At 35.9% G+C, this 14504-nt stretch overlaps 1 protein-coding gene across 1 annotated transcript in view; it reads right to left on the bottom strand.

Moving 5' to 3' along the window:
* Positions 1–14504, bottom strand: part of CFAP54 (cilia and flagella associated protein 54) — a 125849-nt gene that overhangs the window by 3434 nt on the left and 107911 nt on the right. The window contains 8 exon segments of the mRNA XM_075720768.1: positions 508–697; positions 1528–1634; positions 3002–3187; positions 6293–6501; positions 7753–7953; positions 10548–10689; positions 11208–11303; positions 12061–12166. Of these exon segments, the coding sequence (XP_075576883.1) occupies positions 508–697; positions 1528–1634; positions 3002–3187; positions 6293–6501; positions 7753–7953; positions 10548–10689; positions 11208–11303; positions 12061–12166 (1237 nt within the window).

The following is a 14504-nucleotide window of genomic DNA, read 5'->3' as shown; positions in this document are numbered from 1 at the left end:
GCTAATAAAAAGAGGAGGGTTATGCAGGGCAAATGAAAATAAATTCACTGCCAGTTTTAGTCCTCTCTCAATAACGTTATTAGAAGTTTCTTATTTCAGAAACCATCACTGCCCATTTTGCATTGAAGATGTTTAACTGATTTTTAAAAAGCACTTTTGGGTTGATCACCATGCTAATTTAACACTATGCCAAGCATTTTCAGATGTAGATTACTATAAATTAGGCATCAATTTTCAAATCTGTGTACCTGAAGATGTATCCTTTATTTTCAAGTGGAAGGTTGAAGATGCCTGGTATTTTTGTAAAGTGACAACCAATATATAAGGAAAAGAAAAAGTTAAATATTAAATGAAAAGTGAAAATACTTCAACATTTCTTGAAAGGGGTGAGGAAAGTTTAATCTTTTGTGTCTGCCTTCCAAGTTACCTGTCATTTATTTCCCCAAAACAGACATCTTAAATAAAAGACTGTCAGACATATTTAAGAGCAGAACTGTTCTCACTTACTTCTGTTTTTTCATCAAGATGCACTTTTGCAACATTCATTTGGGGTTTTTTTGAAGGAATTATTTTCAAGGTTTCACTTTGTTCAAGAAAACTTGTAGGTTCGGAAGCTGAAGACAAGCTTTTAGAACTTTGCATCAACATTTCAGCTTGCTGCTTCAGATTAGATAATTTCTCCCGTAAAGACATAATTCTGAAAGAACACAAGATTTTTCATTGTTGATGATATAAAAGAACAATATTTATTGTTTCCATGTTATAATTAAACTGACCTATCCTTTATTACATATTGATTAGATTCTACATTTTCTTTCATTTCAAGACTGATCTCATAATTTTACAAAAAGTTTTCCATTAAAGAAAGTGGAAATATGGAAAGCATTAGCTTTTTGCATTAAAAATGGTAAGAAGAAGTATTTTAAGTAAGCCTCTCTAAGAAAAGATTTTCTCATCCAACCAGCATGAGACAAGCTGGGTGGCAGGGATTGCAACTCTTCTTGGCCTGTTATTCGTTCCCCTCCACCTGCTCAGCAGTTCTAAAAATTCTGAGGCTAGATGGATGACAAGAAAGAAGTAATGAAAAACACCATAGGATCTAAAATGAAGGGCTGAGTCTGAGGCTACAACTGAGAAAAATTCTTGCATGCTCAGAGTTGTAATATGGGATGGAGAAAGTAGCTGATCCAGTGAGAGAATGGGAATAACTGCTGGGACTGCTTCTTAGATTTGCTAGCGTTTTCTTACGTTGCTATGCCGGTGTAATATAATTAGCATGTGTTATTCAATTCTTTAAGAATCAAAACTAAAATGCTATTGTACTGAAAATGCATATGTTTGGATGGGTTTAATGCTGTGTACATCATCTTGCCATTTTTATAGTGAAAAATCTCTGAAAAGCAAAAATTCGTGCTTTTAAAGACTTACAGCTCTTTGATACTTTGTACTATATTTTCTCTCATCCTAAATGGTTGACTGATCTTTAATATAGCATGAAATAACAGGATAAAGTCAGTGATTATTTACCTAGCCAACGGAATCCATAAGTGGCCTGAAAACACAGACATTGAACTGAAAATCTTGATGTTGCTAACCTTGACAGGCTTTGTATTATAAGCATAAAGCAGCAAAACCTGTAAGAAAGATGGAATAGGTAAGCTGTAATGCAGTATGGTATAGTACACCTGAGCTATTTCAGTGATACTAGATTATAAGAACTGTCAAATACAATGTACTGCTGAAGACTTAGATAACTGACTTTCAAAAAAGGGGGGAGTGTGGCCTCATGTGAATTTGTACTATATTCAGTTTTTAAAGGTGTTAAAGGAATTTAATTATGGATATAATTCATATAGGTTTGAAAATTAATTATACCCTATAAAGGCACCGTCAAAATCCCAGTCTTGTCCTGATCCTGGTCAATCAATCCCATTTACACTCATGTCTGAAGTTCCAACTTCAGGTAGGCTGAACAGAGAGCTTTTACTGAATTTCCAAAGGCCCTATGTAATTAGTTACATTTGCTATATGGCCTTGTGCATGGCTGTCATCATAGTAGTTTTAAATCCACAAAGTGCACATAACTCACCAGTCTAATAAAGCTGTATCAATATAAGAGCACAAGAAAATGAAATAGAATGTTCTCATCTTTCACTGACTTAATTTGCTGTTATGAGTGAAAATATGCTTCCTAGTGGTAGCTGAATATTTTGACTATATGGAGAATGTCAAGAATATGGCATTTATATATTAATTGTTTTCAAGAGCTGTCTTTGGATCTCTAATGACCTGTAAGATCATGCTAAAGTAACCTGCAAAACTGTATTGAAAAGTACATTATTTGCACTAACTTCACAGGGCTCCTATCAGCTTACTAATAGAGATGAAAAGGGTCTAGTAGAAATTTTGACACTGATCTATTATGCCAAAAAGTTTGGAGGGCATGGATTTCTATTGCAGTGGCGGAAATTTTATCTACATGCTGTTCCCTTGTTTAAAAGTAAAACAAATTCCATGTCCTAGTCTCTTGCCTTCCTGCAACCCTCCAATCTCTCTCATCTTTCATGTTTAATCTGATTTCTTAGGGAAATGAGGTTTACAAAATCCCATTTTCCATGTATATGTGTATCTTTGCTTTTCTGGCAGCCTCTCACCAAACAGTATTTTCTGAATGTGTTGGTCCGCTCTAATCAAACTTAATAGAGTGGAGGTCTTAAAGACATCAAGGACCTGCAAAAGGCATGAATACAACATGGCCTGGAAGCTCTGTATGGTCAACGACGTCTTTCTCTGGCCTGCCACCAAAAAACTGTCAGGGCATTTTGTTTGTCCTGCATAGCAGGTTTGTGGCAGAGTAAATATATAGCTCCTTGCTGTCCAGCTTGCCAGTCAGCATATGTATAACTCAGTTAAAAAGCTGATCAGTCATGACACAAATATTCATTGGAAATGAGACTTAATTTGTTCCAATACCTAAGGAACTGCTTTGGTGTAATTATACCTTAGTCTCTGTATAGTTTGATGGCTTTGCCAGAGAAGGAATGTACCACTGAATGTTAATTTCCTTATTTGAAGCATTTGCTGCCCTACTCTCTGTCTGACTGTCTGCTTCTGCGATGACAGGAAATGGAGAAGATATTCTCACGCATGACATCTTTGGTGTAATTCCAGTAATTTCAAGAGACATCTGAAACACAAAAGAAAATTTTAAATTGTATTTTTTCTAGTGTAACATGCAAAATCTGTTATAAGCTAGTGTCTACTAGAATTGGCATGACTTTCACTCCTGCACAAATATATGCTTAAATAAGCATAAATGGGTAATTTTAAAAGGTGTCCATCTTGCCAAGTTAAGGCTTTTCAAAGTTCACATGATGAGACATTTCTCAAGATAACGCAGAGGACCTCTGGGCTGACTTAGAGACACCTACAGCAACAATGATTCCTTATGTTGTTATGGTTTTTGCTAAAAGATATTATTTGACATGTTGACCATACAAAATTTAGTGCTGAAAAAGTAGTTTGTCTGCTATACATATTGATAATTAAAATAGTAATCTGATTGCTAGACTAATACTTTATTTATGTTTACCTATTTGTTTTCTTATTAGCTGTGCAACTAACAAAGGGTGATACCTACTGAAAATTCAGTCACTTACTTTGTGAGGATTTGTCATATGTCATATTTACTAAAATATAAATGGAACATTAGCGGACTATTCATCACATAGTTACAGTTTGACTGTCATTTACCAGGGAAGCAATGGAAGAATACTGTCAACCAACATTCATTTATGAATGAAAGCCTTTCTTAAAATTGTAAAATATTTTATTTAAAGGCTGAACAGTGCCATACCATTTCTACTTTTTTAAAGTTTTACACAGATCTGCAAAGTACAGAGGAGGCCAAACAGTGACATTCTGGGGGAATGCTGAAGCTATTTGAAAAGGTTGTTAGTGTCTCCATCATTGATTCCAAAATGTGGACACTGGAAACAGCTGCCTGGATAGTTAATTCTTTTTTAATTTTGAATGTTCATCACTGAAAAAACCTGGAGAATTTTATCCACTTTATTTTCAGAAAATACAGCTCATGACCAATACAGGGCAGTAAATCCAGGTGAGCAGAAGATCGATTTTTCACAGTGACATAATCTTACTTCATAAAGCCAGTTCCCATCCTGCATCAAAATATAGTAGAAGTGAAGATAAAGTCATGCATGCTGAAGTCATGCATTTGAGTGTATGGATATGCCTTCAGTATGGCATGGGACAATTAACTGGGGATGATCCATGCCACATAGACTCTAAACACTGAGGCAGTGACAACAGTGGCCATGACCCATGGTATGCCATGAGGTGGGCATGGATCACCCACCTACTACAAGGATCTTCTGCATTTGGGATCTTAGACTGTAATTTTGGCAGTGAATCACCCACTGTCCTGCTAGCATGGAGAGTGAACAAAATTATGAGAAAACACATGGAGGTGGGAACAATCTAATTTATGCTGTGCCCCTGAACTAGAGCTCTTAAAAGTCCATTTTACAATATGTTTTTCTTTCTAAAATGTGTGGTATGTGTTCTTTTTCACTGAACTGCATCTTTTGTTATTTACATCATATGGAATCTTTTTGAGGAAGGACATTACAACTGCTCTTGTCAGACTGGAGGGTTGCTGAATTACATACATAAATATTTATTTATTCAACTTTCTCAAAAGCCTGAAAACAACAAACTGTCTTAGTTAAGTGTTTCCAATCCTACATACTATCATGGAGTGGAATAAAAAACAAGCATGCAAAATGGAACAGGGCACACAATTTTAATTATAGCCTTCTTAATGTAATTTGGATGCTTTGTTCAGCAGAGCTGAAAAAAACTTCAAGAGTCAAAAATAGAATTACAAAGACACATGTAAGCAAAACGACCTTGTACATAAAAGTCATTCCTTCAAAATTATATCTATTTGTACTGTTAAAAATCCCAGTATCAAATTACAGTAACATTTTTTAAAATAACTTGTACAGCCTTCTGAACCGTTAAAGCTTCTAAAAATGTTGTGATAAAAATCAATGAAGCTTAGAATTAAAAAAAGTAAGAGCTTTATGCTTGTTAGCTGTCTACAACAGTGAAGCTAACACATGATTATGCAGCTTGCACCTGTCACGAACATGACAGTGAGCTCTGAAGCTTATTATTCTAGGACAGTGTAATACTAATTATGTCAAAAGAAGAGCAGACAGAGTAAAATAATTTTTGATATACGATGGCTGTTATAAATGTCACATACCATATATTTACAATTTATTCAGTGGCACAGTCAGCTCTTTGTTGGGAAATGAGTAATGATATGCTGTCCAACACTGCAGAAAGTTCACCAACTCTAGAAGAGCTACTTTCACAAAAGTATTTTAATTCATTTTTATAAGATAACAAGTTCTCACTCCTCAAGGCTCCCCTGTCTCCATCTAATACTGAACATAACTGGTGAAAAATAAACCATAGAGAGTAACCTGTCATTTTAATTTTTTTGGTATTAGGATAATTATTAATGTGAGAAGTGGGATGGAGAAACTTTGAAGACAATTATTTTTACATTGAATCTTCAAAGACTTTTGCTACTCAATATTCAATATATATGCCATGGTCAGCATAGACTCCAGAATTCCAGTTCAAGATTTCTCTGAGTAATACAGTCTGAGCTGCCTACATTTGAAAGCTCAAACACGCTGTTTGCAAGCCAGAGATCTGAAAGGATTGATTTTCTAGCCAGCTGATAATCAGTGAAAAAAAATGGCACACAAGGCCATCAACAAATTTTGAGGAAATATAAATTATATATTTTTTGAACATCATGTTTTTATTATAGACCAAATTATCAATATAAAGGCTTGTACATACAAATTACAAAGCAAACATCAGGACATTTTTGGTATGAAACAATGGATCTACAGGATTACAAGCCTCAGTCCTACCAAATAACACAGCCAACTGAATTAACTAATAATGAAATCTTCTTAAATATCATTCTGCTTAATCTTCTAGCATCTAAATACACTGGGTATGGGATAGAGATCATTTTTGCAGGAATTAATAACACAAGGTTATTTGCATTTGTTAACTATGTCCTTCACTGCTTGGACAGGATTTTGGTTTTGCACTGATCTTCTGCATAATTAATTAATACTTCTATAGTGCTCTCAGAAATATCACCATTGGAACTAGCAAGAATCTGAGCAAAATGCAAGCATAATAAATATTTTTGAAACATCAGAAAGAAAATAAGTACCTTTGAAGAATCAGCTGGCCTACCAAGTGGCAATTCTACATCACGTAGCTCTTCTGGGAAATTCTCAAGACAACATATTGAATATTCAAACAAATGTTTTTTAAGAAAGGAATGCATTTCTGCTATGCGTAGAACAATCCCTGTGTCAAAAACAGAACTGAAGTGTCCATCTCTTGCAGAAAATGACCCAGGTCCTGAGTTAGGGGCAGCTTTGAAAAGAGATTTTTATTACATCATCATTTGCCATTAAAAAGTAAAGTTTCTATGGCTACTCAATATTCATAAATTTTGAAAATGTAGTAAAATATGTAAATTGATTCAATATCCAATAAATGCATTTCCAACAATTATATTGATTGTCCTTAAATATTACTAGATTATGCTATTCGTATTCCAATTTTTCGCTGGAGATCTGATAATGAAATAAGCTCTGTCTAGACATTATAAAGTAGCATAAAATGGGAGGTGCACTTTTGAGGTTTAGGTACTTAAATTTAGACATATAAGCATCAGTATGTACACTAGATGTCTAAGCACCCACTAGAATAAACATTTACTTATTCAATACAGTCAAAAGAAGCTCTAAGAGCTCTTAAGACTCTAATTTAGACAGCTAGTGGCTGATCAGCTGAGTTGCTACCTAGGCTCCATCATTGGTAACTACAGCTGAGATATACCTGCGCATTTTGACACCTAATTGTAGATACCTTACTGTCCTTATAGTTCTGTGGTGAGGAAGAATACTTTCCTTTCATTTGGTGCTGCAAGGAAAAAACCCAACCCTCTCTGAAATTATTATTTTCAGAGTTGCTAGGTTTCTCTCTAGGCAGCACCTATATGTACACTCTAGTTCTACTCTCACCTATCAGGTTGTCACTTGTATATCCAGCAGCTGGCCATCAGATGTAGATGCATAGTATTAGGGCCCTGAAATTAATGGATTTTTACTCTGTTTGAAAGGTCCTATCTATTACCATCTTTTGTTTACAGTGAAATAAACCAAGTATGTACATAACAGCTGGGGGTTTAGTCAAAACACATTCAATAATGTTCAGCTTTCCCATTTATACTACACTCAATTCTCATAAACAGGCCCCCAAAGTGAACAGATTTATTTCTGATGTGACTTAAGTCTGATGTATCTAGAACTAAAAATAAATATAGATTATGAATTTTAAAAAAAATGCTTCAGGTATAGTAATAGCAATTAAGTTTTGAGGGATGCTTTTCCTGGTGTTATGAAGGCTTATGAATAATTATGAGAAAAGGTAATAATATCTTCACTTACTTGTAAACTGACATAAATCTTGATTTCAGTGAAGATTTTTTCACATTTATACAATTTAAAGGAACTCAAAATGAGACTAACTTAGAAGATGGCCTTAGAATCTGACACCGTTGACCCCCAAGAACAATATCTCACCTATGGCAGTTTTCTAGAAGGAAGAAAAAATTCATACCAAATAGAAGGTTTGTGTTACAAAGTCTTTTTAAATAACTGTGGTAACGAATTAAGTGAACCCATGTTATTGTCTCTTTCTTCGGGCTGGCCTTGGTGGCAAGACTTTCTGTTCCTTCACTTTGGCTCTGCTTCTCTTGTATGGTTTGTTTGTTTTCAGTAGAAGATGCTGTGGGACTTTCGGAGACAACATTGAATCCATCTGCAAATCCAATAACAGTTCAACAATACGCATTAAATGAATGGTTGCAATTCAAAAGCTATTTCTGCATTGTGTTGGAATTGACTAATCTGTAACTAAAAATATAACTTGTGAACCTGGGTATGGTTTTCATAAGAGGAAAATTCTTTCTATTCTGTTTTAATATTAGTTGAATTAGTAAGGAAACTATTTCTCGATCATGGCCAGGAAACTGACTGGTCCTTGCAAGAAGGTAAAAGGGGTAGAGAGCAAGGTGCTCGCTCTCTCTCTGAATTTAAATATAAAACCATTATTTCTATACATTGTTCAATAGCAGATATTAGTAAGTGAAAACAATATTAGGAGTCATCAGTCATAATTACAGCAGTTGAACTTCCCAGTTATATTGACCTGAACACAGAAGAGTTAGGTACTCTGAAATGTTTCCTGCTGGCTTCAATCAAGTCCCTTTTAGATATTAAGCACATTATCAATGAAATGTGTACTTCACCATGGACTAAAAAAATCTCTTTTTTTGGTGCTGCCTAAAAACCATACTTATGCAAAAAGAGGAAAAACAGTATCAGTACAGTTATCACTATATCACTGCTTATGTTCTTTTTTTTTCTTCACTGTATTAGTACATGGCTCTCCCAAAAGCCTACAGAATTCTTCTGCTCTGTTTCTCATTCCAAACTGAACAAACATTATGTTACGGTAATTCCTAACAGTAAACTTCCAGAAAATAATTATGTGTGCTTCTACAAAATCTCAATGTCTCCATTATTCCTGATATATCACTGTCAGTTGTAAAAACAGAATTTAGTTAAAATGGTGTTGTGATTTAACCTGGCAGGCAGCTAAACACCACACAACCGTTCGCTCACTCTCCCCCCTCCCCAGTGGGATGGGGGAGAGAATCAGAAAAAAAAAGTAAAATCCGTGGGTTGAGATAGAGACAGTTTAATAGGAGAGAAAAGGAAGGTTAAAAAAAAAAAAAAAAAAATACAAACTAAGTGATGCACAATGCAATTGCTCACCAGCCGCTGACTGATACCCAGCCAGTCCCCGAGCAGTGATCACTGCCCTCTGGCCAGCTCCCCCCAGTTTGTATACTGAGCATGACATCATATGGTATGGAATAGCCCTTTGGTCAGTTTGGATCAACTGTCCTGTCTGTGCCCCCTCCCAGCTTCTTGTGCACCTGGCAGAGCATGGGAAGCTGAAAAGTCCTTGACCAATGTAACCACTGCTTAGCAACAACTCAAACATCAGTGTGTTATCCATGTTATTCTCCAACTAAATCCAAAACACAGCACTATGCCAGCTACTAGGAAGAAAATTAACGCTATCCCAGACAAAACCAGGACAAATGGTCACATTGTTTATAGATGAAACTTAAACAATGGTTTTACAGAAAATATTTTATATATTTTGGCCTACTATTGCTTTTCTACATTTTCTATTCTTCTTTGTATTGCCTAACAGAACTATCAGGAGAAACACCTGCTGCATTTGTTAAAAGGAAAAATTATCCATAATTATAAGCAAATGGAGCTAGTACAAAACAATCAGATTGATGGAAGGCCTTAGCATACAACACTTGTTTTCATAAACCAATCAAAACACATATGTTTAAACACTGTACAGTAAGTAGACATTGCTCAGCTTTGCCAGCAACTATCAGGCAGAGCAATTCAATCATTGTCCATCACTTGGGATGATTGAAATTAGGCCACTGAACCAAAATTTTATCACTAAATTAATGGTTCCCAGTTTAAAAACAAATACAGATATTATGCCTTAGTGTTTACATAATATCTGGCAACCATTATCCCAGAATTCCTAGTTTCACTGATTTTTTTTTAAATCAAAAACGTCCATTTCATCAACTCCATTAGCTGTAAAATAAATGCAGAAGTTGGAAATAAACCAGGCAAAGGCAAAGTTCTACCAAGCTAATGGAAGCATCTCTATGGACGGGAAAGACAGTGAATTTTTTTTTATTATACTGACTTTCACTTTTCGAATACAGTACCCAGGCAGATAACTTTGCAAGAATTTGCGTTTGTTGTTTTTGGTGTTTGTTTTGGTTTTTTTTTTTTTGGGGGGGGGGGGTGGCGGGCAGGGAGAGACAAGCTATTCAACACCTACATGTCTTTGCAAAATCAAAAGAAAAACTGAAAATCTCCAAGGAAAAGCTAATATACCTAGGGAACAAAATCTGTTCTAAATCAGTGTTTGAAAAAAAAGCAGTGATGACTGATAGGGGGACCAAGACCTATTCTAGAAGTCTTGGGAAGGCCTGTTGTAAAGCTCTGTTTGTTTTTCTCAAAGTATGGCAGTATGTGCACTATCTTTCTGAGCCACAGTATACAAACAATGCAGTTTTTCTTAACCTATTGACCACATGCACAGGCTGATATTTAAAGACCCATTAGGTCTACTCAGTATTTTGTACTGCTATGCAGGTGAGGATTTTGCTTTTACTTTCCAAATATGACTTACAATTTTTTAGAAATGAAAATTAGATATTAAATGTAATACTAGATTACATGACATATATAGTTTATTATTTATTTAATGTTCTAATATTACTAGGTATAAAGGAATACCAGATAAGAAATCTCTGTACGAAGCAAGAAGATCCATGGAAGCAAATTCTGGGATTTTCTGTTGCACTGCATCCTTTATGCTCTGTTCTTTAACACTCTTCATTCCAATTAATAGCTGAGAAGCAAGCACAGCTTCACTGACCTAAAAATAATATTTATTTTATTCAGAACCAGTTCACTACAATATTTATAAAGATTTTAAAATCTGAGAGTAGCAAGATGATGACAAATCCCTAATTACTCAACATACTATATTTTTAAAAGTCAGGAAAATATTCTGTTTCTCTCTGACATGGTACATACTATACTTAAACAAATCATTACTGCTGACAGCTTAATTACTACGTAAGTGATTTCAAATCAGATATCCTCACCTGGATGCCACTGATGTCTACCCACAAGTCAAATACATATCAGACAGTGTGCTGTTTTATTTGCACTGAATCAAATTTGAGGTAAACAAAGTCAGATCTGTCCAAGAGAGATTAAATGCACTACTCAGACAGTGTCCATTTTAATTTCCTCAAATAAGACCCATGCCAGAAATTTCAGGAAACCTTAATTCTTGTCTTGTTTGTGTTGTCTTGTTTGCCTGTGTAAGTAGCATAAGATGAAATTAAAAAAACCCGAAAAATTACCTCTTCAGAATATTGCACCAACCTGTGTAGCTGCTCTTACTGCAATCCAGGCTTGTACTTTGTAGCCTTCTGATTTCAGAGCTTCCTCAGAAGAAGAAGAGAGTTCTCCAGAAGAGATCTAAAATTATACACCAGTTCATAATTAGGATTCTAAATGTGTTATGGTAAAATATATTTTAAAGATAGAAAAAAGTCCTCCTACTTACAGAATTATTGTTTTATTTGCAAGTTGTAAAAATAAGCATTGATTGTAAGTCCATGGATTAATTGCTAAAATTGAAAAAAATTGTCCAGAGCATACTAATTGGCTGCTTCTGTAAAAATTTTCTCAGAGCAGTTCATACTATGGTCACTACTGTAGACAGTTTTGCTAGAATTCTCCATTTTCTGGAATCTTAATTACCTCTTTTCTCTTATGTTGCACATTACACTTTGAATATATGGCTTCTAGCCACTTTAACGTGGTTAAAGCCTTTTATATTTCTCATGCTGTCAGTCATATTTGTGCTGAAAAATTGAAATCTGGTAAAGTATAAATATTACCACTTAAAAAACAGGTTTGAGTGTTATGTTTTCTTTGCAAGATCGAAATTAATTAGTACATAATCAGAAATGAAAACACTGTTGGTTCTGTTTCTTCCTGTTTTATACAGAAAAATATTTTAAATGTTATCATTCAATGCAATAAACATGAGAAATAACATCAAACAAGATAAAATTCTACTGCTGTACTATATGATTTCTCTGTGTGATTTTTCTAGTAGGATTTTCAGTATCAGTCACTGTAAGTAATAGTCTGGCAAGGTACACAATGTTCTAACAGAAATATATTTCCTGCTTTGAAGAGACCACTGCCCAAAAGATAGAAAACATACGTTTGATTTGGAAGGCACCATCTTATCTGTCTGTGACACTTCTTCATTATTTGTGGCAAAATGCAAGTATAAAAGTGCTATTTCAAGGTATGATCTTCTTATTAACCTGTAAGAAACAACACACAGATCAATGTTACTATCAAAGTAAGCATTACAATGATACAATCTGACTCCTGCATAAGACTAGCCAGACAGCTTCGCCAAATAAATCATTCAGCCAGTCCTCATCATCTACTTAAAGTGTATCTTCTTTCAGAAAGCCATGTGATCCTGTTTTAAAGTCTTAGTGAGTCTAAAACATCCCTATGGTATACTTAACAACGCATTGATTTAAGAGTATGTCAAAAATAATTTGCATTATGTGCAACAAATATTCCATAAATAAATTGCAAATATTTAGTAAGAAAACTGTAATTCTGCAAGGGAAGTGATCTCTATGTACAGAATCTGTATGGGTTCCTCTTCCTTCCCCAAGTTAAGGCATATATCCACTGTCCTGATTTCCCTGAAACATGGGTGGCTGAATTTGGATATGGGTCTTCAGTCAAACTCTTCCAAGAATCAGCAAAAATACCCACAGTGACCAAAACAGTCTTTCATTTCTTTATTGGACTCAGCTGACGAACTTTCTCAGTTCTGAGTTCTGTACCAGAATACTCTACATCTTCAGACAGACTGTGCTCACCAATTCCTTTTCCCCTATACTTCCTCCCCCTTTCAGTCATTTTTACAGTAGTATTATAAACCAAGCAAAAATCATAGACTCATAGAATCATAGAATGGTTTGGGTTAGAAGGGGCCTTTAAAGGTCATCTAGTCCAACCCCTCTGCCATGGGCAGATCTTCGGCTAGATCAGGTTGCTCAGAGCCCTGTCCAACCTGACTTTGAATGTTTCCAGGCACGGGGCATCTACAGCCTCTCTGGGTAACCTGTTCCAGTGTTTCACCACCCTCATTGTAAAAAATTTCTTCCTTATATTTAGTCTGAATCTACCCTCTTTTGGTTTAAAACCATTGCGTCTTGTCCTACCGCTACAAGCCTCATTAAATAGTCTGTCCCCATCTTTCTTATAAGCCCTCTTTAATTATTGAAAGGCTGCAATAAGGTCTCCACAGAGCCTTCTCTTCTCCAGGCTAAACAACCTCAACTCTCTCAGCCTTTCCTTATAGAAGAGGTGTTCCATCCCTCTGATCATTTTTGTGGCCCTCCCCTAGACCTGCTCTAACAGGTCCATGTCTTTCTTGTGTTGGGAACCCCGGAGCTGGACGCAGTACTCCAGGTGGGGTCTCACCAGAGCAGAGCAGAGGGCCAGAATTACTTCCCTTGACCTGCTGAAAATCATCATAGAATCACAGAATCACAGAATGCTTTGGGTTGGAAGGGACCTTTAGAGGTCATCTAGCTCAACCCCCCTGCAGTGAGCAGGGACAGCTTTAACTCGATCAGGTTGCTCAGAGCCCCGTACAACCTGACCTTGAATGTTGCCAGGGATGGGGCCTCTACCACCTCTCTGGGCAACCTGTTCCAGTGCTTCACCACCCTCACTGTGAAAAATTTCTTTCTTATGTTTAGTCTAAATCTATTCTTCTTTAGTTTAAATCCATTATTCCTTGTCCTGTCACAACAGGCCTTGTTAAAAAGATTCTCCCCATCTTTCCTGTAGGCCCCCTTTAAGTACTGGAAGGCCACAATAAGGTCTCCTCGCAGCCTTCTCTTCTCTAGGCTGAACAATCCCAACTCTCTCAGCCTGGCCTCATAGGAGAGGTGCTCCAGCCCTCATCACTATCTGGAGAACTTCTCCAACATTTCTATTCCCTATAGGTTTATAATGGTCTTTTTATGCAGGTTCCTCCCAGCTCTGTAGATCTCTCCAGATCTTCCCTATGAATTAGCTTTCCTAAGCACAGCAACAAACTCCTGCTCATGCAGTATCTATTCTGGGCAGAGTCATATTGCAGAGTTGACTATTTATATAGTAGAATAAATTCCAGCTTTGGTATTATTTGTGCAAAGCAAAATACAAAAGTCAAAGAGTGCTGTGCAGTTCAAGATAGGGCAAACTAAGCGGGAAGATGGCAAGTTCTACACTTAGTTGGTGACAATTTAGTTAACTTTCTAGTCTTGCTAACAAAAAAAGGATTTGAGACATCAAGAAACAACTTTAATTAAACAATCCCATAGATATCAAAGGGCTTGTATAAAGGTGATTGGGATTTTTAGTTCTCTGAAATAAGAAAGCCAAGGTCCATCGATGTTGCTGTCCATTCTTTTGGAAAGACGATAGCAAATTAAATAAGAGTGTAGCAAATTAAACTTGCAAAACGTCACCACAGTCCATTTCTGTACTACCTTCCATCATGCTGACTGCTTGTAGAGGTTTATTACTATGCTACTGCTTCTGTGTTCAGAGTTCTGGTTCATTAACTTAAGTAACAGAATACCC

This window comes from Pelecanus crispus, chromosome 1 (genome assembly GCF_030463565.1).
Source record: "Pelecanus crispus isolate bPelCri1 chromosome 1, bPelCri1.pri, whole genome shotgun sequence".
Taxonomy (NCBI): domain Eukaryota; kingdom Metazoa; phylum Chordata; class Aves; order Pelecaniformes; family Pelecanidae; genus Pelecanus; species Pelecanus crispus.
This window is presented reverse-complemented; position numbering and strand designations above follow the sequence as displayed.